This window comes from Spermophilus citellus (genome assembly GCF_964194105.1).
Source record: "Spermophilus citellus genome assembly, chromosome: X".
NCBI classification, from domain to species: Eukaryota; Metazoa; Chordata; class Mammalia; order Rodentia; family Sciuridae; genus Spermophilus; species Spermophilus citellus.
This window is the reverse complement of record NC_138190.1, coordinates 69,723,857-69,751,156: the sequence shown is the minus strand read 5'-3', so window position 1 is coordinate 69,751,156 and position 27,300 is coordinate 69,723,857. Positions and strand designations below refer to the sequence as shown.

The 27,300-nt window shown below is 48.7% G+C and overlaps 1 protein-coding gene across 3 annotated transcripts; it reads left to right on the top strand.

Moving 5' to 3' along the window:
* The first annotated feature begins 248 nt into the window (after positions 1–248).
* On the top strand, positions 249–22,680 carry NLGN3 (neuroligin 3). 3 transcript variants are annotated; one of them, XM_081278024.1, is made up of 8 exons: positions 249–373; positions 2,895–3,551; positions 4,188–4,247; positions 8,096–8,155; positions 9,753–9,902; positions 16,280–16,465; positions 18,874–19,663; positions 20,584–22,680. In XM_081278024.1, exons 2-8 carry the CDS (start codon positions 3,095–3,097, stop codon positions 21,425–21,427), a joined length of 2,547 nt encoding a protein of 848 aa, XP_081134150.1. In that variant the 5' UTR covers positions 249–373; positions 2,895–3,094; the 3' UTR covers positions 21,428–22,680. The 3 variants fall into 3 exon arrangements, with proteins under 3 accessions (XP_081134150.1, XP_081134151.1, XP_081134152.1); XM_081278025.1 differs by lacking the exon at positions 4,188–4,247 and having other exon boundaries at positions 20,584–22,679; XM_081278026.1 differs by lacking the exons at positions 4,188–4,247; positions 8,096–8,155 and having other exon boundaries at positions 20,584–22,679.
* Positions 22,681–27,300: the final 4,620 nt, after the last annotated feature.

Sequence of the window (27,300 nt, the reverse complement as noted above, 5' to 3'; positions counted from 1 at the left end):
TTTGTTCCAAGGTTTCAAGCTTTGCAGGTAAAGTTTGGAATAGCTGCCCCTAGAGATCACCTGTCAGCTTGTGATTTGAGGTGTGTGTGTGAGAAAAGGAGAGAGTGTGTGAGCAGAACATGCCTGAGCATGGGGGTGGGGGGAATTGGGCCATGCCCCAGGACTTGAGCCATCTCTGGCACAAAAGGAGTTAATGGCAGGGACCGCGCCCCCCCGTGTCCGGGCACGCGCAGCGCGCCCCCTCGGTGCGCGGGCACAGCAGCCAGGCTGCCGGAGAGCTGATCTCGGGGATTCGGGTGCCGAGCCCTTGGCCTGGAGGCGATATGGGTGGTCCGTGGCCCGGTTCAGTCGCTCGCAGCAGCCGGGGGAACAGGTGAGGCCGCCTGCCCCGGTCTCTCATCTCATCCTCTAGCTGCCCATATCTTGCTCCCATCCTATCCCCTCCCAATCTCGGGTTCCTCCACTCCCCAGCCAATGGCCCCATCCCTCTCAACCCCATGTTCTTCATCGGCACCCCTGACCCCCCAATCCTCCCCCACTTCACTTCTCTCCTCCACCTCCTCCCTAAATCCCGCATCCCTATCATCCTCCCGCCCATGGTCCCTCTATTTCCACAGCCCAATCCGCATGCTCACCAAAATACCCCTATCCAGGGCCCCCAGCCCCATTCCTGTATTGCACATTGCCAGTTCCCCCCTCCCCTGCAGTGCAGCCCCATCCCCCTTCCATCATAGCATCTCATAGCCAGCCTCCCTCCCCCACTCTCTGCAGCCCCCCCACCCAATGGAGGCCTTTATTCTATCCTCCCCATTCCAGTGCAACTCCATCCCCCAATACCATTCCAAAGCCGCGTAGCCCCCAATACTGCAGTTCTCAATACTGGTCCATTCCTGCACAATGCCCCTCGCCCAATACCGCTCCAGCCCCCAAAGTGCCCCCAGATGCCATTCTCATCCCTGGCATTGCTGCCTCCCCTTCCCTTTTCCCAAATTGCAAGTTGGACCAGGATGGAGATCTTGGCCTTGGGAACTCACAGTGGGTCCTAGGGTACAGAGGGCATTTGGGGGTCGGTTGGTTTGTCTAGGTGTTCACGGGGGGAGGGGCTGCAGGAAATTGACTCAAAGGGGAATTTGGCATTTGGCGCCGAAGGGTTACTGGAGAGGGAGGCATCCTGAAAGGGTTAATGGATTTCATGAGGTGGGGGCAGCACCGAGGGGGTTAATGGGGGGGGTTGCTGGCGGGGAAGCCGTGTGAATGAGCGGTCTGTGCCCCAGAGTTGCCATGGAGATGGTGAATGGGGGGATTGTGTGAACTCAGCTGCGGACTATTCCCCCCCCATATACACACCCACCCACTCCCTCCTGCCCCACCTCCCTACTCCTACCCCTTCCTTCCCCTTCCCCTCCTCCTCTCCACCAGGGTGCATTCTGGGCAGTGTCTGGGATTTCCCCCCCATACTTTGCTCCCCATTTCCTCTGAGCCCCCACCCTTCAGTCACTTTACCCGCCCTCCCTCCTCCTTTTTCCTCTCTCTCTCTCTCTCTCTCTCTCTCTCTCTCTCACACACACACACACACACACACACACACACACACACACACACACACATTCTCATTCCCCTCTCGTGGTGGCAGCCGATTGCCGGGCGTTCCCAATCTCCCTCCCCCACCCCTTCAGCCACTTCTTAAAGGAGCAGGCCTGCAATCTCGGAAGGCGGGAGAATGGGGAAAAACTAAATGTGCCTGTGGTGTGTGTGCGTGCATGAGCATGTGCGTGGGTGCGTGGGTGCCCATGCTGGAGCATCTGTGTGTGCCTGTGTATATGTGTTGACTGTGTAACTGTGTCAGAAGGCCTGTGTCTGAGCGGGTTGCTATTTCTGTTTCTGTCTCCACCTATGTGTCACCATTATGCTGCATGTGTCTGGATATTTACCTATGCGGGTATGTGTGATTATATTTCAGTAGGTCTCTGTGTGTGTCTCTGAATGTATCACTATGTGAGGCTTTGGCTGTGTGAGGCACAACTGTCTCGGAATGTGGGACTATATGAGGGGATCTCTGTGGGCTTTGGAATGTATGTCTCTGTGAGTGAATATCACAGTGTGATCCTGGCTTGGCTTCTCTTACTCCCTCTTTGAGTCTTTGTGGGTCTGTTTCTATGAATCTCTGAGTGTGTGTCCCCACACTCTGTTGTTTATTTTACACTGGACTCGTATTGACAATGCCTAGCATGCTAGGCAGACAGGTTCCTGCCCTGGGTTCTGGCATTCAGTGTGAATTAAGAAAGAGCCAGCAGAAAAGACCAAGGCTTAAGGATTTGGGAGCAGTGATGGGTATGGTAGGGTCTGGGGACCCAGGTGAATGGCCATCAGTGTCCTCTGCCCTGCCTGAGGGTTTGGGGATCTCTCTGTGGGACTCTGCCTATCTTCTGCTTTTCAGTTTTCTGCCTTATTGACCTGGAGTGAGATGAACAATCCTACCCTGTCCTAATGGGGAGGTCCCTGTGTGGGATTACTGGGTCCCAGGGGCTAGACAGCTCCATATTCACACAGCATGCCCAGAGATCCAAGATCTATTTCCAGCTCTTCCCACCCCCTGCCACCACCTGCTACTTTGACTCCATTGGCTGTGGAATTGAAGTTGGGGACTATGAACTTATAGTGGCAACAATTGTCACTCTGACAACAATTGTCACCCTTTGGATTTCCCAATCATGGCCCGGCACATAGAATGGTTTTGACCGGCAATGGATCACTGATCCACTGGAAACCTGAGTTCCTGGAAACCTGGGCATGTGAAACCCCTCTTAACTGTAGGAGAATAGACCAAGCCCAGCAGGACCCCTCGGTAGCCCTCCCAGGCATCTTGGATGACATGTGCTTCCCTCTTTCCACAGGCCTGTCTGGCCCTGAGGGAGTCCCCTTTCTGAAGCGGTGGTGCTTGGACGACCAGCTCTCCACGTTGCCGGGCACCTGTAGGTGTCCCTCGAGAGCACAGTTTTGAGGTTCAAGTCAGTGTGGCCATGAAGGGGCTGCCTATTGGGCTGATGCTGTGACCCTGGAGTCTGCCTCTCCTGCCAGTCCCCCTGCCCGGAACATGTGGCTGCGGCTTGGCCTGCCCTCGCTGCCCCTGAGCCCCACGCCCGCAGTTGGCCGGAGCCTGTGCCTCACCCTGTGGTTCCTCAGTTTGGTGCTGAAGGCCAGTACCCAGGCCCCAGCACCCACAGTCAATACTCACTTTGGGAAGCTAAGGGGTGCCCGGGTGCCATTGCCCAGTGAGATCCTGGGTCCTGTGGACCAATACCTGGGGGTGCCCTACGCAGCTCCCCCGATCGGCGAGAAACGTTTCCTGCCCCCTGAACCACCCCCGTCCTGGTCGGGCATCCGGAACGCCACACACTTTCCCCCAGTGTGCCCCCAGAACATCCATACAGCTGTGCCCGAAGTCATGCTGCCCGTCTGGTTCACTGCCAACTTGGATATCGTTGCTACTTACATCCAGGAGCCCAACGAAGACTGCCTATATCTGAATGTCTATGTGCCCACGGAGGATGGTGAGTGCTGTGGCCAGGCACTGTGCCCTCCCTGCCTCCCCTATTGTGTTTGTGGCTTGCATGTGATTGTGTGCCCTGCAGCATGCGTCTGTCTGTCTGTGAAAATGCTTCTAACCATCATTCTGCTTGGCCTCCCCCTTCCCCCTCCCTGTTCTTCCCTCCCCAGCATTGTCTGAGCTCCCATGTGTGAGTGACACTGTTGCCAGGAGGGGCCTGGCCAGGCCTGAGAGCTTTGACAGGTCTAGGTCCAGTGCTGGATGGGGGTTCCCTGGGGGAGTATGGGTCACTGCTGGCAGCTGCCCGCGGGAGGATGCTGGCTCCACCAGGCCCCCCTGCTGCCATTCCACCTGCTTCTAAAGGTGGTAGGTGTGTGTGGCCAAGGGAGCTGGGTGCGTGTGGGGGGCGGGGGGGCAAGCCTGGTGGGCAATGCTTAGGTGCCTCCTCTTTCACTAGCTGATGCCTCCTCCCGCGGGGGTCACACTAAGGTAAGTGACAGAAAACAAGGAGATGGTGGGACAGGCTCTCTGCCATGTGCCGCCTGCAGAGCAGCTCAGCTCTTGGGGTCTGGGGGGTGGGGGGTGCATGCCCCTGGGCAGAGGCCTCCTGTTATTTTTTAGTTTTTTATTCATTTTACAGTAAAGCGGATTTCCAAGGAATGCGCCCGAAAGCCCAACAAGAAAATATGTAGGAAAGGAGGTAGGTAGCGAGCCGGCGGGGAGGGAGAGAGAGAGAGAGGGAGGGCTGCCTGCCCACCTGCCCTTGCCCCTGAGGACCCTGCCTTCTTTCAAGTAGCCCAGGCTCAGGGAGTGGTGAGCAGGCATAAGGTCCACCTCATCCAAGGGTCCTGGCTGCTTTGCAGGGAGGATTTGGTGGCCTTAGACAGGTTCAGAGCAGAAGAAGCGACCCCATTGCTTCCAGTCTTCCCAGCTCCAAATTCCAGTATAAAGTATGTGCCAAAGACAGAGCTAGTGGCTCTCTTGGTGACACCTCAAGAGAAACTCTAGGCAGCCAAGATGGAGCCAGAGGATTCCCCATCCTCAGGGAGTGGAGCCACAAGAATATCCCTCCAGTGCTTTGTTCTGGGTTGAAAGTCTGGGCTCAACTCTTCCCACCTGAAGCTTAGACCAAACATGCATACGTAGATTTAGTTATTCCTTCCACACACACCCCAGGCTCCTGCCTTACCACTCCGGTCAGAACCTAGTTGAGAGACCCAGGCTGCTGTGGTGGCAGAACTTGGGGGGGTGTCTGGGCACTATGGATTGTAAGGGAGGCAGACTGTAAATTTACCCTCTTGCTCAGAGAAATTTCTCTCTGCCTATTCAAATACCATTTTATGTTTTCCACAAAGTGCTTGCATATTTAATCTCATAAAATTCTCCCTACATAATTAGGAAGCAAAGAAGGCAGGAATTAGTATCCAATTTTCCAGATGAGGAAACAGGCCCAGGGGAGTGACTTGCTTCTGCTGGAGGCCCCCGTTGCTGGTCTGTGGCAGAGCTGGGACCAAAACTTGGGTCTCTGACCCTCAGGGCGTGTTCTTTCCACTGTAGTTCAAGGAGGCAACTCGCATCTGGTCCTTCCCACCTCCCCAACTCTGAAAAAAAGAAAGAGATGTGGCCTGATTTGGGCCAATTCAGAAACAGTAAAGCCAAAGGAACAGGAGGACAATCGCAACTCATCCCTATATCCCTTTGGCAAGCTTGGAGTTCATTTCCTTTTGATAACATAGAGCAGGGTTTCTCAGAATGAAATCATCAAGATTTCTGGGTGGGATGTCCCCTACTGCATAAGAATTTCTGGGAATCTACACGTTGAACATGTGCCCTGAGTGCTTCTGATGCACACTGGAGCATGGAGTGAGACACAATACCTAAAGGATAGTGTTTTCCCACCTCTCCACATCTAACCCAGGACCTTACACATAGTAGGTAATACATCAGTATTTTTTACACAAATGCAGAAGCATTATGGTGCTATAGAAAAGGTCTGGGAAGCACAAAACCTGACTGAGTCCCAGCTCTGCTGCCAACTCACAGTAAGACCACAGGCAAGTCTTTTCCTCTAAGAACCTCTGTTCTTCAGAACCACAGCTGAAGGTGAAAGGAGACCATTCTGACCTTAACATTCCATTAGTCTCTAAATGAATTCAGGAAGAGGGTCTCTTGAACCTGCTCCTATAAATTACATGGTGGGATCTGGTGAGGAGAAGAGATGACAGTAACATGGACCATTTCTTAGGAAGAATGATCTCTCCAGGACTCCAGTAAGCACCCAGGGTTTTTTCAGTCTAGCCCTGAGACTGGCCAGAGAGCTGACTGGAAATCCCCACTCAATACATTTACCAGTGGCCATTGTGGATGAGAGGCAAGGCCATGTGCTACGTGCTGTTAGGGTATGGAGTGATGTGAGGTAGAGGAGAGATTTTGAAGACTAAAGACCTAATTACTGCCCTGAAGAAGTTCCTAGCCTGATATAGAAAACTCAGCGGGTTTCCCCAAGCCCCATAGGCTAGACTGGGAAGTGGGCAATTTGGTCATTTAGCTGTTCAAATGAGACTTCTCCAGGGCCTGTTGGCCATTTGGAACAGTTCCAAGCCTTGCCTCTTTGGGGAGACCCATACCCAGAGGTCATCATGATGTGCTTAGGTTAGGTGAAGCGGCCTGGGTGGGATCCTGCAGCTGCACAGTATCTGGGGATGGTGCCTGGCGAGGACCGTGGCAGCAAGGAATTGTTCAGCAAGGGCCAAGTTGAAGGAGCAAAAGTGTCTGTGTGAAGGATACTGGGACAATGCAGCAACACAGAAGTGTGCAGAAGGGACAGCATCTTTTAAACCAGGGACAATGGATAAGAAGGGAAGGGTTTCCTGGGGAAGACATGCCCCACTCACCTACTCCATCAAGTCGCAGGGAATTGATGTCTAGGGATAAGTGATCCCTTTTAGTTTGATGGGCTGTCTTCTGTGTGGGTGATGATTGATGACCATGTCCCATCATGTTTCTGAGGCAGCACTGGCAGGTGCTGAGCTAACATAAGACCATAGGTGCCATTGGAAGTTTAGGAAGCTGGAGGCAGTTTCTACCCTAGGGCTGGGCTCTTGCCCTAGTTGAAAAGCCATTTTGTAGTATGAGGGCAGTTCCTGTTTTGATTAATAGCTATAAGGAAATCCAGTCACCAGAGCCCAGAGCAGCTGAGAAAGAGGGCTATTCGCTTCCTCTAGGCTGAGAGTATCTGTTGTAAGATATGCAAGAGGGTAAACCCTAGGATGCCAGCAGAATTAGCTCGATTTCCACACACTGATCAGCATCCAGGCAGGAGATCGCTCTCTCCACAGCCATTCTGAGATTCACTTCTAGTCTCCTTAGAACAGGAAGAATTGGTACCAGCTTAACCCAGGTCCTAAATGTCTGCCCTCTAGTCTCTTCTTTTCTCCCTTCTTCTCCCCTTCCCTCTATGCTCCACCTCTTTTCTCATCTGTTTCTTCCCTTCACTTTACCCCATCCCCTAAAGGTGGCATGGTGCAGTGGAAAGACCATGGGCTTTGGAGTCAAGCAGACTTTGGTTTGAATTTCACCTCTAGCACTTCCTAGCTGTGTGATCTTGAGCAAGTCACTTTACCTCTCTGAACCTCAGTTTCCCCATCAGTGAAACAGGAATAAGGAATAGTACCTACCTCATTGGGGAGTAAGGATCAAACAATATGGCAGAAGTAGAGTGTCTGGCACATGGTAAATATTTAGTAGATGGTAGGAACTAATTACCATTATTCCTATCTCTTTGTTTCTCTTCTCTTCTCTCTCATCATCTTTTTCTGCTTTTCCCCATTTCTTCCTTCCCTCCCTGCCCTCTGGCTCTCTCTACATCTCAGAGCAATGCTTGCTGCTCTCAAGACTGGTTCCTGTGGGCAGGCACCCCACTTGCCATTAACCATAGCAGGAGGCCCCAATGAACAAGGCCAGAGGGAAAGTTCCATCTCCCATTTTCTCCTGTGGGAATCAGGGTCAGCTGAGGCCCAGTTTGAGCCTGCCCACTGGGTCCCAGAAGCTCAGGCCTGGGGTTCCTGGAACACGTCTCTGCCCTAAATACCTCCCATGGATATTCACATGTGCTGGCAGTGTCACCCTTCATCTTCAATACCTGCCCCTGCTCTCCAGCTCCACCTGCCTGTGTACACATGCACAGCCCCTTCCACCCAGAATGAATCCTTCCCCTGAGTGGGTCTCTGGCTTTGTGCCCTGGCCCACCTGCTGCTACCTCCTTCCAAACTGGGAAGGGGTTGGTTGAGAGGGGCTGTTGGGGACAGGGAGGTGGGGCAGGGAGGTGCAGGGAGGCCAGCACAGCAGAGGCCTGCAACACCATCATCCTAATAAAGGTCTGGGCCTCAGCCCACCCATTCCCTCAGTTCTTGCCATCCCTCCTGCCTGTCCTGGGCCCAGGCCCAGAGCTGGCTTGCTGGGCCACACTGCAGTCATGCTGTTTTTGAATTCTCTCTCTGTTTTGTTCTCTGTTCTGTGCTGTTGTGTCTCCCCGTGTCTGGTCCCCAGGATCCGGCGCTAAGAAACAGGGCGAGGACTTAGCGGATAATGACGGGGATGAAGATGAAGGTATTTGGGGGCTGCAGGGCGCGGCGGCTGGTGCATGGCACAGAGCCCCTCCCCTTCTCAATGGGGAGAAGCCCCGTCTGTCTGTCTGTCCGTCTGTTGGTGTGTTTCTGTTCCTGTATGAGGCCGTCAGGCTGTTCCTCCATCTTTGGCCTTGTGGGCCACTGGGAGTTCCGGGGTGATGGACATGGCTGGCAGGAGCAGGGGACCACAGGCAGAGCCATGGGGAGGGCATCTTCCTCACCCCAGCCCCATACCCTCCCCTATCTTCTATAGTTCATGGGCACCTGCCCCTACTGAGCAGCAGGGAGAGTGGAGAACAAGTGGGACCTGGGGAGGGTGGCGAGAGGGGACCAAGGAAAATGAATGCTGAGGAACTGATGTTTCGTGGAGGAGACCCCTGTACCTTAGAGGGAGCCTGGGTCCCGGGACAGGGGCCCAGCTAGTCAGCACTCTGAGAAGTAAGATAGTGACAAGCAAACGGGCTAGAACCTCCTCAGTATTGTCCCAGAAAGAGAGAGATGATGATCACAGGGTTACGGGCTGCAGTAGGTTCAGGACAGAACAAAAAAGATGTGGACTAACATGCCAGGCTGAGGCCAGGACACCACAGCTGTCAGTAGATGGCACAAGCTCCTTGGCTGATGATCGGCACAGCCTGCCTCCTTGGGGTAACAGATTCGTTCGTTTTGCAGCAGAGCATTCCCCTCTACCTCCATGCCCTCGTCCTGCCCCTTCACCCCTGGAGGGGCCAGACAGCTCAGGGGGGCCCACTGGTGATGGGTAGGGCTATGTTTGCGTGGCAGAGTGTTGGTCCAGCTCACCGACTGACAGGTTTCAGACAAAGGTGATCAGGCCTAGAAACTTGCTGGGCCCTCATTGAATGGCCTCTGGGGAGGCTTCATCTTCATCTTATTGCTGACTGGGAGCAGGCTCTCTCAGTTCTGCCCCAACCCCAGTATTTCTGGTTAAGTCTGCCTGGGAAGAATGGGGTAAATGGGCACGTGGCTGAGAAACCATGTCAATAAGGTTCCCCCAACCCTATCTCTGCTATTCACTCCCCTTTCCCCACATCCTTCCTTGTTCTCTCCCTGTGCCACCCCTTATTCCCACCCCTCTTGTCTCTGTCTGCACTGGGGGGCCAGCTGCTGCCAATGGCCGTTTTTCCATGTAAATGGTCTAGTCTTGGGGGTTTCAGGGCTCCCCAGCCCCTGCTCTCTAGAGCCATGTCAGGTCCCAGGACTCCCAGGTGCCCAGGGCAGGGACTCAGCTAATGCATCTAAGAGACCAGTCCTCCCTCTTCCTGCTGCCTCCCCACCCCCAGAGCCCAGCCATGGCTGACCTAGGCCTAGAAGTATCTGGCTATCTTCAGTTGGGAGGCACTTGAAATCCAAGTCTCTCAAAACATCTCTGAAGTTCAAATATCTCTGACCAATTCTTGAGGTCCGGGATGAGCAGCCCCCATGAGTCCTGCCCTCAGGGATGGCAGTGGTGTCCTGGCACCTGGGATAGCTTTGCTGCCCGCACCCCCCCAGGGCTGGCGGGGGTGGGGGAGGAAGGGCAACCTACCCAGCCTGTGTCTCACCCCTTCTCCTTGCAGATATTCGGGACAGTGGTGCTAAGCCTGTCATGGTCTACATCCACGGAGGCTCTTACATGGAAGGGACTGGCAACATGATTGATGGCAGCGTCCTTGCCAGTTATGGCAACGTCATCGTCATCACCCTCAACTATCGAGTTGGGGTACTAGGTATGTTCCCTGCCAGGTGCCTAGAAGGAAGACTGGCATCTCGGGGAGGGAGGGAAGAATACCAGAGAACTCAAAACAGGCTGCCTTGATTCTCTAGCTGGCGTAATGATCATAGTCAAAATTTGTTATCCCATAACCCCTATCTAAGTTCTGGGGGCTTCCACATATCCCCAGGCCCTTTCTTGGAATATTAAGAAGCCACTGAAATTGCAGTTCAAACTCATCCCTTCTCTTAGATTCCAGACTTTTACTTGGCTATTTTGTAGGGTCTATTTATTCGCTAGTGTCCTGTTCCTTACCCACCCAGCCCTATGTTCCTAAAGATCCTATATATAGAGAGATATTCCTTCTATTCTATCCCATGTCCATAGAGTCATATACCATTGTATGTCCACCCTCCACCTACCCCCATGCATATAGTTATTTCTCACCCACAAAGCACACATGCATATAGCTCCATGTCCACATCATAGACTCCCTCACCTATCGACATATTCTCCTGCCACTCCACATATATACTCCAAGTGTAGTCTCTTCCATATACATATACACATACCCACACATTCTATATGCTCCACACCCACACAGGTTTCTCTCACATTCCATATACACACACAAACACACATATTCTCCTAATACTTCTCCCTATATCTTATCATATCTACACCTATCCACACTCACACTTTCCTCTACCCCCATATTTACACAAAGACCTACAACCTGCACATTTTTATCAACACCTAAACCCCACATACATTAAATGTTCATAAATAGTCCTTCCACCCACCCACACACATGCATACACACTCATATCCTCCTACACATCCCACTTTATCTACTCCACACACCCACATACTACACATACACACACATCTGTCCCTCACTTTCTCCATGTAAAACAAATATTCTCCCTCCCAATATGCATATATAATCCTTACCTGTATGTCCAGACTGCCCAACCCCACATATTCACAAATACTACACACACTCTCTCTCTGCCCCCATATATATCTTCTTCCCACATCTTACACACACACCATAAGCTACATTCATATATTCCCCCATATATACACACACCCATAGACCCCTACACATATATACACACACATATACGTATGCATACACACATATATATATACTCTTCCCACACATGTCCTACATATATATATACCCAATATATGCATGTGTATTTATTCCTTCACCCCACATACATCCATGTACCTAAAGCCGCATCTACACACACACACACACACACACACACACACACACATGTCTACCTGCAAACACATTCATGCTTCCTCCTACACTTACATGCCCCACATATACATTTCTTCTACCCTCTACCCAGCATCACCCTTGGTGATCACCAATGCCTACCTGTGGCCAAGGTCTTAAGGGAAACAAGTGCCTCAGAGAGGCCAATGATACACACAGGGCCTTTCTCCCTTTAAGATGCTCACCCAGGCCCCATGTCCCTGTAGTGGCATGAAGAAGCCAACTTCTTACCTGGAGGATTTGTGTCTTCAGAAGTTCCATTAGGGCCTAGGCTGATGGAGACTGAACCACCAGTTAGGCCTGGCTTATTCCATGGCCAGCTGGGGAAGAGGACCTTATTTTAATTTGCTCTTGACTATATTGCTTTGCCAGTTCCAACCCCAGAGGTCCTGGTGCTGCATTTCGCTTCTTTGTGTGGTTGTGTGCACAGAAAAGCAATCTCCTGTTGACTTACCTGTGTGCGATAGTAGGATACCTATTTTCAGCTCAGAGTGGAGAAATTATATTCTCTGAAAAAAGCAGTCTGTTTCCCCTTCAGCAGCTCCTGAGACCAGGTGGAGCATGCAGGGCATGCTCCTGGTCTCCACACAGCCTGGTGAACTTGGATCTCATAGTTCTGCTCATGCTCCTCTATCTTTCTGCATTGCCTCAGACACCATAGCAGGGCCCTTGTAAGTTCTTCTATCCTGTAGAGAAAGGAGATCTGAATGTCATAATACTGTAAAGGTGACTGTACACTAGGACTGCACAGTTCCTAAAGTGTAATGAATGCACAAACATAATCACATGCAGATATACAGACATGCATACAGGGTAGTTGATAGCTAAAAGTAATTTTTCTTAGAGTAATAGAAAATATTCATTTCAGCTGCTTTTAAAAATTATAAAACACAAAGCTACATTCTATAAGATTTATTGGAATGTACTGAGAATACTAAGAATATACTTCAGTTGTAAATTATCAGGCCAACGAGGAATGGAGGGAAAGAGTGTGGAAGAGAGGGAAAGAGGGACAAGTGAGGTAGAGAAGAAGAAGACTGGGGAGACAAAAAAGAATGATGGTGACATGGGGAAACAACACAAAGAAGAGGCAGAGGAGAGGCTCATAAGATTTAAGAAGAGACAGAATTTTAATAGGATATGAGGTCTCCACGGTGTCAGTTGGGAGCTGTGGGCTGCACAGAAGGTTGTCATTGGTGAGCACTCTGTATGATGTCCTGATTTGCTGATTACTTCATCACCCTTCAGCTGCTCTAATCCTTAAGCTTCTATATCAAAAGTTCTTAAACTTCTGGGGAGTCTTGGGCTCTTCTGAGATTCTGATGAAAGCTATGGACTCCCCAAAATGAAACACACGCATTTACAAAAACAATTTCACAGATCCCCTTAAAGCTCATCCGTGAAACTCAGGCTAAGAACCCCTACTTTACAACCTCCTCTCGTTGGGATAATCAGAGCAGCACATGTGGGGGAGCAGGAATATTATTACTTGGGCTTAAGCAGTTGATGATCCAAATAATATTACCCCACACTCATAAGTAGTTATAAACTGAGATTTGGTCAGAAGTTCCCTCACTACTTCCTGTGTACCCTTTAGTTCCTGTTCTGGAACACAAATATAATCAATAAGCCACTGATTGCATTCTGGGTACATACAAGATGTTTTGTCTCTTGGCACCAGATGTAGTACATGGGTTTGTCCCTGACACATGGGGATTTTGCTGTGTAGCTGAGGCTTTGTTGCTTTGTTTCCCAAAGCACCACAGAACAGGTGGCCAGTTTTGGACCCCAATTATATGCATTCATTCACCCTCCCTCCCATCAGCTTCTCCTGATCACTGAGCCCAAACAGACGGTTCACTCTAAGGTGGTTCTCTAGACATCTTGGCTGATTCATGTATGTTGACAATGTCACAGTCTAGTCCCTGGATTCCCTCCAGCACAGAAGGGTAGCTATTATTTGAGAAGCCCCAACTGGGCTTGGGGCCAACAAAAGGACTCCAGCAGGTTATAGGATGCGGATTCTCCTGGGGTTGAGGAAATAGGGGCTTGCCAAGTTTTATTCTGGGTTCCAGAATTAATTTAATTCTATTTCCTTACTCAGGTACCCTCCAGGCAAACTGAGAACCCAGTACACACCAAGCCTTGAGTGACACAGATATCTAGCTTTGACACAGTCTGCCAGATTCCCCCATCTTCTGTTGATAAGCTTACCATGTACTGCAGTATCAACTTGGGCCCAGGGAGACTGGCTCAGATTTATTCTGACAGTGCATAGAGTTGGCTGCTTCAGCCTCCATTCTCTTGGTTTCTGTAGATGGGAGAGATCCTGGAGAAGTAGCAGCATGTGACTGCTCTTCCAGATCACCAGGTTTTGTGTTCACCATATCAACTGCCTGAGCCTGTTGGATATGGTACCTGAAGCAGGATTCTTCTTGTAGTAAGGATCATTGGTATGGCACCATCCACATACTTCAATGCCCCTTATCCAGAGGCTCATGGGATTTAAGAGAGCAGAGAGGGGTTGTCAAACCATCCACCTAGGCTTTCAGACCTTAGTTCCTAACCCAGAAAATCAGTCCATATTAAAGAAATTTACTACATTCAACGGCAGGCTTTTTCCTGCTGATTGGGACAGACATTCTTGACACATTTCGTTAGATGATGGCTTGGTGAGGGCTGAAGCCAAATCTGCTATTGCCTAAGTGAGAGAAAAGGAAAAATGAATGTGGGGGAGGGAGATAAGGGGAAAGGGGGATGAACAGAAGCACATCAAAGGGTCTCAAGGCTTGGGCACCTGAGTTGGGTCTTGGTCAGCATAGATTTTAAGGGGTGCAGGAGCAGCATCAGTTTCTTCATGGGCCAGCCTGAGAAGCTGGTTCCCTCGTCTGGAGGAACAAGGACTCCTCAAGTTCATCCTTGTTCAACCTTCCCCTAATTCCTTCTCCTTTCCTCATCTGAACCCTGGGGCTGAAAACAGGATTTGTGACTAGGTCCTTGAAGGAATAACTAAGTGCTTTATGTACTTAATCGTACCAAATATAAATTAATAACACACTTGAAGAGGGTAAGATGAGCTCTTTCGTAGAAGTTAGGCACAGAAGGATTTGAGAGAGACAGTGATGAGGTCTTATGCCTGCTTGAGTCCATTTGAAATTAGCCTCTTCCCGTGGACTGCCAGACTTCCAGAGAGCTTTCTGAGAGCTCTGGACGCCTTCTCCAATATGGCCTTACACCAGGTTGATTCCAGGAGCTGTGAATGAGCTTTTAACTGCAGAGTCAAAAAAAAAAAAAAAATACTGATCCAAGTATGGGTTTCTATGTGGAGGAGCACTGTAATTACCCACCTGGAAAGGAACCTTCCAAAAGCCTAGGGCAGGAGAAGCTAGGACCTTCCATGGGACCTGGGAATCATGGAAAAGAGATGAAACAAGGCAGCAGGATCAGTCTAAAATGGAAGCAGGGATGGAGGGGGGAATATAGGACATCCTCTGTGGGATAGCCAGCAGGTGGGCGGGAAGGTAATCTCTATGGCAACAAGTCTCTGAGGCAGCAAATCCCAGCAGGTGGGTGGGAAGGTAGTCTCCATGGTGACATGTCTCCTCAGCGGCAAATCCCAGTGGGTGGGCGGGAAGACCTGTTTCTGTGGTAACGCAGAGCACTGACTTCCCCATTTCTCCACTAGATGAAAAAGATGGTCTAAGCCACTGGCTTCGCAACTTTAGAAGGCATTAGCATCACCTGGAGCTAGTTAAAAACACAGATTGCTGGCCAGGAGCGGTGGGTGTAATTCCAGTGACTCAGGAGGCTGAGGCAGGAGGATGGCAAGTTCAAGGCCAGCCTCCTCAAATTAGTAAGCCCCTGTCTCAAAATAAAAAAGGCTGGGGATGTAGTTCAGTGGTTTACCACCCCTAGATTCAATCCCCAGTACTGCAGAAGAAAAGATAAACACGGATAGCTGAGCCCCACCTCCAAGGTTTCTAATTCACTAGATCTTAGAGGAAGGGAAATAAGGATGTGTCCTGAGAATAAGGGGAAGGGGGGCATCCAAGGCCCTGGAAAGAAGTGGAAATGGACTGATTTGTATAGGAAGGGCAAGGAGAGCTTAAAATTGTTGCCTTTTGGGATCTTCCCTTCCTTCAGAGAGAGCGGAAAGGAGAAAGAAATAACTGTAGCTCTACCATGTGCTGGGCTTATGCTCATTTTAATCATTGTTATAGCCCCATAAGGTATTTTAGTCCCATTTTGCAGAAAGGAAAACTATGGCCCAGAGATTTTAAGTAACTTGCCCAAGACCACATGGCTAGGATGTGATAGAGTCAGGATTCAAACCAAGGACTATCTGACTTTAAAACCCAGCCTCCTCAAATTAGTAAGACCCTGTCTCAAAATAAAAAGTACTGCAGATGTATATATTTCTACATCCCCAGTCCTTTTTATTTTTATATTTCCTTTTTTTTTCTGGTACCGAGGATTAAACCAGGGTTGCTTAACCACTGAGCAATATCGCCAGCTCTATTTTTATTTATTTATTATTTATTTATTTTTATGTGGTGCTGAGTATCAAACTCAGGGTCTCACACGTGCGAAGTGAGCACTCTACCACTGAGCCACAACCCCAGCCCTATTTTTTTTTATTTTGAGACAGAGTCTCACTATCTTGCTGAGGGCCTTGCTAAGTTGCTGAGGCTAGCCTGAAACTTGTGATCCTCCTGCTTCAGCCTCTGGAGTCACTGGGATTACAGGCCTGCACCACCATGCCTAGCTCCCTATATCTTAACAGATGTTAGAATCATGTCTCCAGATAGTATATCTGGTGGAGGATGCTGAATTCTGGCCTTTTACAGTTCCTGCAGTAGAGGAGGCAGCCATTTTAAATGGCCCAACCCTTTGTTCCACACTGGATAATGGATAGGAAGCAGGGAGCCCACCTTTCCTGTATTGATGATGCTGGACCTTGCAGAAAGGAGTGATGGTTTATGTTAGCAAGGTAGAAAGAGCTATGTAGCTGCTGGTTGATCTTTTGTCTAAATTCTGCTTTCCATAATCCAAATTCTCCATCCCTCTGCCTTCACTGTCCTCATGCCCTTTGTTGAATCTAGGTTTCCTGAGCACTGGAGATCAGGCTGCCAAGGGCAACTATGGGCTCCTTGACCAAATCCAGGCCCTCCGCTGGGTGAGCGAGAATATTGCTTTCTTTGGAGGAGATCCCCGCCGTATTACCGTCTTTGGCTCGGGCATCGGTGCATCCTGTGTCAGCCTCCTCACACTGTCACATCACTCTGAGGGTAAGTAGCTCTTGGGGCAAAACATGGACTAGCCAAATGTTGGCTAAGTATCCTGAGTCCCAGGCTTTGCAGGCTTCAGATTGCCCAACTCCATGCCCCAGAAGCACTCAGAGGAAGAAGCCAGCCCTCTTCCACAAGCTCCAGATCCCTTTGAGGAGATGTGGAAGAGAGAAAAATCTTTCCCTAGGGGAAGAAGTATTTCTCCTAATGTGAGGGAGGGCAGGAGAGAATCCCATTTACACCCTGAGTGAGCAAGATGTTCCTTCTGATGTGGGAAAGTGGGGATACAATACCTCTCTCTGAAAGGACAATAGTTCTTTGGGGCAGGGGAAGTTTTTCAGTATGGTAAAGACACATTACTTCAGAATCAAGATCTAGGGTGGAAATTAGTTTCTAGGTGTAAGAAACACTCATTTCTGTTTTTCCCTCTGAAGAACAAGTCTGTACAAGAGGGAAAATGTTCTTGAGCAGGGGGAGGAGGGTTCAAAGTGAGAATCCCACTGGGTGTTGTGGCACATGCCTGTAATTCCAGAGATTCAGGGGCCTGAGGCAGGAAAATCACAAGTTCAAGACCAGCTTGGGCAAATTAAAGAGACCCTGTCTCAAAATAAAAAATTAAAATGGCTAGGGTTGTAGTTCCATGGTAGAGCTCCCTGGGGTTCAGTCCACAGTAACAAAATAAAAATAAACAAAATAATGGGGTTCAGTCCACAGTAACAAAATAAAAATAAACAAAAATGCAAAAATAAATAAACAAACAAAATTAACATCCCTGACCTGCAAGATTGGCTTCTTCTGAGGGGAGACAGTATATAATTGGACTGTAGACCTCCTCCTAGGTTGTACAACCCACCTAAAAGAGACATTCATTTTTATCCTCTGTCCTGGTGGTGGGTCCCTCTGCCAGTAACCCTTCCAAGGCATTGAATAGGCCCCTTTTCACTCTGCAGGGAACGTTCTCTCCACCATTAAACTATAGAGAATATCCTGCCTCTGAGAGGTGTCATCCCATCTACTTAGAAGGCTGAGGCAGAAGAATCACAAGTTGGAAGCCAGCATCAGCAGTTTAGCAAGACCCTGTCTCAAAATTTAAAAAAAAAAAATTAATTAAAAAGGGCTGGGGATGTAGCTCAGTGGTAGATATCCCTGGGCTCAATCCCCACTACCACATTCTCTCTCTCTCTCTCTCTCTCTCTCTCTCTCTCTCTCTCTCTCTCTCTCTCTCTCTCTCTTCTCTGAAGCAGGGAAATCTGTGAGAGGGGACACTTTTGTTGTTGTTGTTCATTGACCCCATGAGTTAGTGGTATTCTCACAGGAAGATTTGCAGGCTGTCTTTGAGGAAGGCCTGTCTCTGAGACAAAAGAATCACCTTCTCTGTCCTAGAACAGTCTGTCTGTGTCCCTCCAGAGACTACCTGGTAAGGGAAGTCTAAAGTAGAATCTGCATCTCTAAAGGCAGGGAATGGGGGACAGGGATGTAGCCCCTTTGTAAACCACCTGCCTGGCATACAAGACCCTGGGTTCCATCCTCAGCATCAAAGGAAGGAAGAAAGGGAGGGAGGAAGGGAGGGAAGAAGAAAGAGAAATAATCTTGGAAAAATGAGGTTCTCTCTTTAAGTGGTAGTTTATATTCTCTCCCTCTTTTTTCTGACCTTGCAAACTGCTTTTCTCTTAGAGCAATGGAATTTTGTGCCCAAGAGCCAAATTCTCCCTTGGGAATGTTGGGGACAGGGGAGAATGATAACTTTTTTTTTTCCTAGAGGGGAAAGAATTATCTTGTTTTTGAGTTTGGGGGGACTGGTTCCTTCTCAGCTTGGGGAAAATCTGGAGGTGAAGCATCAGTAGCTTCAGTGAAAGGAAAGTCTCTGTGGATACCACAGACTGGCAGAATGCATGCCTGGGAGACTTTGAGACCTCAAGCAAGGCCTTTGCCCTTGGGATCCTTCCCCAAACCCCCAGAATGTGGGGATCACTCCTCCCTGCATTTCTCATCTCTCTTGAAAAAGACCCCTTTGTGGTGCAAGTGCCAGCTCCCTGGTGGTGCGCTGGCACAGAGCTGGGCCCAGCTGGGCAGGAAGCAAGAGGGAGAGACAAGGAGCAATAAAGAGAGGGAGCATAAGGAGACTGATGCTTGGGATCCAAGGGGTTAATTTTTCCTGGCATTTCCTTAACCCCCAAATTACCAACATCTCACCAGGGCCGGGAAGCAATGAAAGAACTAGACAGGACCCATTAAGGAAGGGATTTAGTAATCCCTTGTCTGGTTCTAACGCTTTATCCCCTACTAAGAGAGTCATTCCCCTTCTAGCCCATGCAAACCATAGGGTGGCTTCAGTGATAAAGGAATAAGGTGTTTCATGGCCATGTGTGACACTGTAGATCTAACCTAGTGCCACCTATCTTCTGTAGGGCTTTTCCAGAGGGCCATCATCCAAAGTGGCTCTGCTCTGTCCAGCTGGGCTGTGAACTACCAACCAGTGAAGTATACCAGCCTGCTGGCAGACAAAGTGGGTTGTAATGTACTGGACACTGTGGATATGGTGGACTGTCTTCGGCAAAAGAGCGCCAAGGAGCTGGTAGAGCAGGACATCCAGCCCGCCCGCTACCACGTGGCCTTTGGCCCTGTAATTGATGGTGATGTCATTCCTGATGACCCTGAAATCCTCATGGAACAGGGCGAGTTCCTCAACTATGACATCATGCTAGGTGTCAATCAGGGTGAGGGTCTCAAGTTTGTAGAAGGGGTGGTGGACCCTGAGGATGGTGTCTCTGGCACTGACTTTGACTATTCTGTCTCCAACTTTGTGGACAATTTGTATGGTTACCCTGAGGGTAAGGACACCCTGCGGGAGACCATCAAGTTCATGTACACAGACTGGGCAGACCGTGACAACCCTGAGACCCGTCGTAAAACACTGGTGGCACTCTTCACTGACCACCAGTGGGTGGAGCCCTCTGTGGTGACAGCTGATCTGCATGCCCGATATGGCTCACCTACCTATTTCTACGCCTTCTACCATCACTGCCAGAGCCTCATGAAGCCTGCTTGGTCAGATGCAGCACATGGGGATGAAGTACCCTACGTTTTTGGTGTCCCTATGGTAGGCCCCACTGACCTTTTCCCCTGCAACTTCTCCAAGAATGACGTTATGCTCAGTGCTGTCGTCATGACCTATTGGACCAACTTTGCCAAGACTGGGTAAGGAGAAAAATTTTTTCCCTTTGGAATCTCAGCATGCACTCCCTTCTGCTCCACTATCTAACTTCTTTCATCATCTCCCTTCCTTCAGTATTCCCAAAGTCTTGCTTGTTAACCCTTTCACTTCCCCTTCCCTCCTCCCTTTTTGAGATTTTGTAGCCATTTTCCTTCCTTCAAAAATTTTATTGAAGGGATCAGGGGTGTAGCTCAGTGATAGAGCACCAGCTTCACATGTCCAAGGCCCTGGGTTCAATCCCCAGAACCAATAAAGGAAAAATTGTATTGAGACTCACAACTCTGTTAGCATCACAACTGAGCAGAAGTGCAACTTACTGGCAGAATTGTGGGAATCAAGGTTAACCAGTCAGAGGCTGTGTGAAATGACCATAATTTTTTTTTTTTTTTACTTTTTATACATTCATAAAGAACCTGTAAAAGCCAGGCACAGTGGCATGTGCCAGTAATCCCAGGTACTCAGGAGGCTGAAGCAGGAGAATCACAAAGTTTGAGGCCAGCCTTGGCAACTTAGTGAGTCTCTGTCTCAAGAGAGACGTGGAGGGGAGAGAGAGGGAATGCGAGAGAGAATTAACAGCCTGTAGAGGGCTCTTCACAAAAGTGGGTAGCTGAAAAGATTAATAAATGCTCAATAGTATGAGAGAAGACAAAATATCTACAGCCTGATCTTAGCAGATAAGTACAGGGAAGAGTGAGACAGTTTCTCTGAAGCCCATTTTAGGCACAAGGAGTTCAAGCCCTGGGGCAAAGGGGGAGTGGACAGAGGGAGGGACCCTGAAAAAGATGGAAATGGTGATAAATTTTGGACTGGGGAAGAGGTTTAGGGGTAGGTGTGAGAAGAAGGAAACTGGACCCTTCCTTATCCAGGTAGAGTGGTGACCCCAGATTTCCATGTGGTGTTTCAGGGATCCCAACAAGCCGGTCCCCCAGGACACCAAGTTCATTCACACCAAGGCCAACCGATTTGAGGAAGTGGCCTGGTCCAAATACAATCCCCGAGACCAGCTCTACCTTCACATCGGGCTGAAACCAAGGGTCCGTGATCATTACCGAGCCACTAAGGTTGCCTTTTGGAAACACCTGGTGCCCCACCTGTACAACCTGCATGACATGTTCCACTATACATCCACAACCACCAAAGTGCCGCCCCCGGATACCACCCACAGCTCCCACATCACCCGCAGGCCCAACGGCAAGACCTGGAGCACCAAGCGGCCAGCCATCTCTCCTGCCTACAGCAATGAGAATGCCCAAGGGTCCTGGAACGGGGACCAGGATGCCGGGCCTCTCCTGGTGGAGAACCCTCGAGACTACTCCACTGAATTAAGTGTGACCATCGCTGTGGGGGCCTCCCTCCTGTTCCTCAATGTTTTGGCTTTTGCTGCCCTCTACTACCGGAAGGACAAACGGCGCCAGGAGCCTCTGAGGCAGCCTAGCCCCCAGAGGGGAGCTGGAGCCCCTGAATTGGGAGCTGCTCCTGAGGAGGAGCTGGCAGCATTACAGCTCGGACCCACTCACCATGAGTGTGAGGCTGGTCCCCCCCATGACACACTGCGCCTCACTGCATTGCCCGACTATACCCTGACCCTGCGGCGCTCCCCCGATGACATCCCACTCATGACCCCCAACACCATCACTATGATTCCCAACTCCCTGGTAGGGCTGCAGACATTGCACCCCTATAACACCTTTGCTGCAGGGTTTAACAGTACCGGGCTGCCCCACTCACATTCCACTACCCGGGTATAGCTCCAACCCAGAGCACAGCTCATCTCCCAGCTCCCTCCCTTCCAGATCCACAAACACATGCACATGTGCATGTGCGCACGCACACACACATACACACACACACACACACACACACACACACACATATATACATATGTATACGCACGCACCCACACCCTACAGCAGACCCATCTGCACAAACATAGACAGATGTGGACATGCACCCGCATGTACAAAAACACAAATACTGAAGTAAACCTGGACAAACCCTGCAAATGGGGACACAAATGAGTCCTTGGTAAACCAAGGATCCATGAAACAGCAGCTGAAGCCAGCTCCCTGAGCCTGACCACAGACACTCCTGGGGGGCCTGAAAGCAACAGCTGGACACCCCCTTGGTGCTCGCCTTTGGCCTCTCTTGGAACTGCACCAACGACCAACTCCAGACTTGGGAGCTTTAAAGAGCAGAGTAGCTCTTCCTCCCCAGACTTGGTCTTTTTTCTGGGTCTTGTTTTTGTTGATTTTTTTTAAATTTTTGGAACAAATGCTTTTCCAACCCATGAGTGCTAAGAGGCTCTGGAAGGGAGGGTTCCAGGCTCAGATCTTTCTGGTTTTGGAACCCCCAGTGCTCACACAATCAGACCAAGGAACAGGACTCCCAAGAAAGGAACAGATTTGAGCACAACCATGGGGTGAATGGAGGAAGGGGCTAATGATGGATGGGGCTGGAGGGCCATTGAAGAGAGATTTCCAACCTTTTCTGTGTCCCTGTGGAGGGATGCAGATCCTGCAGGGTGACCTGTTTCCCCTGAAGGCAAACAGCATTGACCTGGCTAGACCAGGGGACCCTAGGTTTGGCAAACAAGGTACTGTGGAGGCCATGTCATTATTACCCCCTCCCCACCCCACCCCCCGGGTATATAATCTGGGTTCTGCCTCTGCCCTTGGGGAAATGCTATCAGAAATTCACCCCATTTTCTTTACAGTCTTTTGTGTCTGTCATTTCTCTTTCAAAAAGGCGGTGTTTTTTGTTGTTGTTGGCTTTTTTTTTTTAAAGAAAAGTTCTTAAAACACTAACGGAAAACCATGGAGTTTGTCCTTTGTAAAAATTTTAAACACAGTGTCTTGATATAAAAATAAAAAATCCAGTTAGCACTCCCAACCTGCCTCCCTTGCACAGGCCTTGCCCCAACAGACCTCGGAGCAGGGTGCCCCTGCGGGCTAGAAATCAGGCAATTAGGCAGCCTCCATCAGCCTCCCCTACCTTAAGCTGATACAAGTCTGGGCTGCACTCTGCTGGCCCCCTGCACAAAGACCTCTCTGATCTTAATCAGGTTGCTGTCCCCATTCCCCTGCCCCCCAGCACTCTGGGTTCTTGCAGCTGAAGCCTCCTCTCAGCACCTTCGGCCTCCTAATGAAACAGCAAAAAATAATACTTCCTTCCTTCTCTGTGCTACCACCACTGCTGCTGCTGCTACCACCGCCTCCTCCTCCTCTCCTTCCGCCTCCTTCTCTGCTGCCATCACCACCAACGCTACCACCCTGCCCTCATCTTGGACTGGGGGCTAGGAGGAGGTTTGACCTCTAACATGCTAAAGTTTTCTTGTATCCAAATCCAGTGCGGCATCAGCTATGTGGACTCCCTGGCCTTGGGTGACGTCAGAGCAGGTCCCTTCTCCTTCCCTAGGGATACTTGTTTCTTGTTCTGTGAAGTAGAATTAGAGAAGTTACTGGGGTCCTGAGAATGATTTCTCTACAGGATTGTGATCAGTGAGCCCCCTGACAACTCCAGGGGACAGATTCAGTGAGGCGCCACAGGGTTAGCATTATGGGATTTCACATGATTCTCAGTGACTTGAAGAACTGAATGGGGAGTCTGCTCATCAAGTTTGACATTGGGCAGGGTTGCCAATAGCTCAGAAATCAGGAATAGAATTCTTAAAATTGACCCTGACAAAATGAGGGAGATGAACCATCACAGCCAGAATGATGTTCAGAGGGGATGAACACAAGTTAGCATGCACACAGACCAAAACCCAGAACTAATATACTAATATGGCACATAGTACAAGAGAGATTGGCAATGATTAACTTGACAGATGTATAGTTTTTAAAAAAAGAACAATGGGAAAGAGGGTGTACAAGTTGAATGAGTCCACAGTTGTAGAACTGGTTTTCTCCCTTTTTCACCCCTTCTTCCCTCCCTTCTTTCCTTTCTTTTTTTCCAAAACTAATGGGGAATACTAGTATATAGTAACAAAAATAGAGCATGAAGGAGCTGGAAGGTAATCAAAGTGTGTCAGAACTAGAAGTAACCCCAGAGTTATCTAGTCCAATCCACCTATTTTATAATTGGGCAAATGGGTCCCCAAAAAACCCATCTTAGTTAGTGGTAGAAACAGAGCTGGAAGGCAACCCAATAACAGATGACCCTCCCTACAGTCCTGCTCCACTTGTTCCTTTCTACCAGCCATTGGTTATATCTTCCAAAGCATTAATGGATCTGCCCTTGGTGAGTACATTTTTAACATATGTGGAAAAGTAGAGAGGATTTGGAGAACAAAAGCAATGTGCCAAAGAACTTTTTTTTTTCTTTTTTAAGCTAGAAAAAAAAGAAAGGTAACATCCAACGAGCACAACTAGACTACTAAGTGACACGTGTACTATGGTCATCTTCAATGACAGGATAGAGATGTGTTCTCTCATGACCTGTGTTCCCCATTTCTTCTGAGAGTGATAGAGAAGAAAATTAGATTAAGTAAACCCAAGGAAAGACTTTGCTATGCATAGGAAGTAATTATGGGCACCCAGTAAATTCCCAATAACAGTTGACAAATGGAATGAATGGCTACTGAGGAAAGTACTGATATCCTTCATCTTTCTGAGAGCATAGGGCTGGAGTACATCACCTTTTGAGATAAATTCAGAGTATTTATTTTTTGCTCCATTTCAGATACTTCCAAATAGGGCCTCCCATTTTGGTGTGTGTGTGTGTGTGCGCGCGCATGTGCGCACACACACACACATGCACGTGCACAAGTGCCTCCAAGTAGGAGGCTATATATTTTGGGGTGATTTAGACATTGCTTCTCTTCTCACCACCTCAAGGTGCCATAGCAAACCCAGCTCCAATTCTATTAGGGACCTGTCAGCAAGAGATTGTAGTTGGTCTTCACACCTTTGAAAGGCCTGAATAAAGGAGGTAAACTTCAGGACAGGCAGGAGATTTCAAGCTCATTGACAGTCAGTTCTGTGCTCATGTAGCTTGAGATTCTTGGCCCCATTGCTGACCAACGGCATTGCCCAACCAAAAAAACACAGATCTTTGAAGAGAAGATTAGGATATACTTGGATTTTATTCCACATTGCAAAGATCATTAGTGCCTAGATTAGATCCAGCCCACATCTCTAGGTTTATCTGATTTCTATTTTAGTCCTTTAGGGAACTGGACACAGCTATCTTGGGATATGAATTAGTGGTGTATGTGAAGGATCAGAAGTTGGTCACTGTGGAAATCTCCACAGAAGTATGGTAACCAGGACTGTAGGCCTGGCCCTGTACTGGTTTATATATACTGTGAGGCATGGAAGATACCCACTGTGAGGTGCATACTATTAGGAAGACAAAGCTGAGCCATGATAAAATGAATGAAATGTATAATTTAGTATGTGACTTCAATTGTACAGTAAAGATTAAAAGGACTGGAGAAATTGTACAAAATGCTATGGTCGGATATAAGTGGGTAGAGTAGCGGGCATTCCAAATTGAGAAATAAAACCTCAACCAGAGCATGGAGATGAGATGGTCTGGGCATACTTGAGGAACAGTGAGGGGACTGGCCTGACCAAAGCAGAGGGTTTGAGTTTAATGATAGGAATCAGATTGGCAAGTCATGTTGTGGAAGTCTTCATAACAGAAGAGAGTTTGGGTGTTACTGAATAAAAAATGGGATGCCCTGACTGGATGCTTTTGCTAATGAGAAAATACAGCCTTCTCAGCCCCACTTTGCTCTTTCTGTTCTCCAAGGAGAAGGATTTTCAGAATAGAAAGGACAAGATGAACACCAGAGACAAGCTCCTGAAGACAGTCTCATCCCAGGGTGCCATGAGCTGCCCTGAGAAACTCCAGCTCAGAGTCTAGGTCAATAACTGCCCTGACCATTTTGAGGACTCACAGCTCAACTGCAGGACAAATGGTGGTGGCTTTACAAACCCCAGGGAGAATGGAAATGATGCATGCTACTGCCTAGAGTTGAGCAAACATCGCCCCCACCATTTTGCAGGTAGGAAAAGGTAAATTCCACAAATTTATAGATCAGTAAGTGTGATATTAATCAAGGGCAAGATTCTCAGACAAATGATTAAAAGAAGGTTGGTGAGCACTTAGAAAAGAAAGTGAAGATCACTCAGCTCCTGGACTTAGGGGAAAAAATTCCCACTCAATTCATTTCCTTTGATAGGGAGATTGGACAGGTAGAGGAGTGGAAAGCTATACCCACAATGTATTTGGAATTCAACAAAACATTCTCTCAATACTCTTGGGACAATATAGACAAAATGCAGGGTGGGTAGAAGTAAAAATTGGTGGACTTTTAACTGGTTAAGTGACTACATGCAAAAGAATTCTGTTTGGGGCTAGGGATATAGCTCAGTTTGTAGAGTGCCTGCCTTGCATGTACAAGGCCCTGGGTTCAATCCCCAGCACCACACAAAACAAAATGAAACAAAAGGTTCTGTTTTAATGTCACCAGATCAGACTTATAAATTACACAAAACTGGTAAAGTCCCTTATTTGAATTTCAAAATGTAACAGTACGAGTATAGGATGTGGCCTAAAGGATTTTTAGAGAAAATGAAAGCTCATCATGAGTTGAGTCAAATGGATGGTTTGGTTGCTACAAAAAGTATTGTGACCTTGGACTATATTAATAAGTCAGGATAAAGGAGGTGATCACCTGTGCTACTCTGTACTGGTCAGGCCACCCCTGATGCCCCCTGTTCATTCAGTTATGAGCACCAGACTTCATGGGGGATATTACCAAAAATATACTCAGAATAGTGGTGATGATAGTGAGGGGGCTGGAGAATCCCAGGGAAAATTTGTCTACTATTGGCAAATCATTTCTGGGTTCATGGGGAAGAGGAAGCTGTAGTTTTGTTCTGTGTGACTCCAAAGGCTCTGAGATCTAATAGATGGAAGTTATAGGAAAGCAGATTTGGATCAACATAAGTTGCTCTTTTTTCTTTTCTTTTTTATAATGAGAAATTGTAATAAAAGTTTCAACTCATGATTCCAGCCTCTTGAAGTCCTTTAAAATTTATTACCAACAGTTTCAAAAGCAGAAGAAAAAATGTCCTATGGCGGGGTGCAGCTCAGTGATGGAGTGCTTGCTTGCCTGGAATGTGTGAGACCCTGAGTTCCATCCCCAGCACTGCAGAAAACAACAAAAATGTCCTTACCCCAACCCTAACATAAAACCACTTGTTGGGTTTAGAAGGGACTTTCTAAAGATTAGTAGTACTTTGAAATTAGAGTGAAATGACCCAAATGGTAAGCAGATGCCTATCACCAGAGATAGTCAAGCAGTGACTGGACAACCACTCCAGGTAGATGATGCAAAGGTGATAGAAGTGTCCGATAAAAAACTGAACCAGATGACCTTTAGGATTACTGAGGTTCTATGACATTTGAGCTGGAAGGTCTCATGGTAAAGTATTCAGGAAAATATTTCTGGGGCATAGGTGTAAGGAGGACTGGAGGAGGGGAGATTGGAAGTAGAGATAGTAACTAGTTAAGAGGCACCCGCTCTGAGGGCTCCAACTATTTCACCTCCAGGCCCCTTACCACCTGAATTTCAAAATTATGGTATCCAAAGCAGCTTTACTGGTTGCCT

Bases quoted from the DNA above. Each gene is read 5' to 3' on its own strand.
- NLGN3 (XM_081278024.1), top strand. From the start codon at position 3,095: ATGTGGCTGCGGCTTGGCCTGCCCTCGCTGCCCCTGAGCCCCACGCCC. The intron at 9,903-16,279 runs GTATGTTCCCTG...TGTTGAATCTAG, and splicing joins CTATCGAGTTGGGGTACTAG to GTTTCCTGAGCACTGGAGAT. The intron at 19,664-20,583 runs GTAAGGAGAAAA...GTGGTGTTTCAG, and splicing joins ACCAACTTTGCCAAGACTGG to GGATCCCAACAAGCCGGTCC.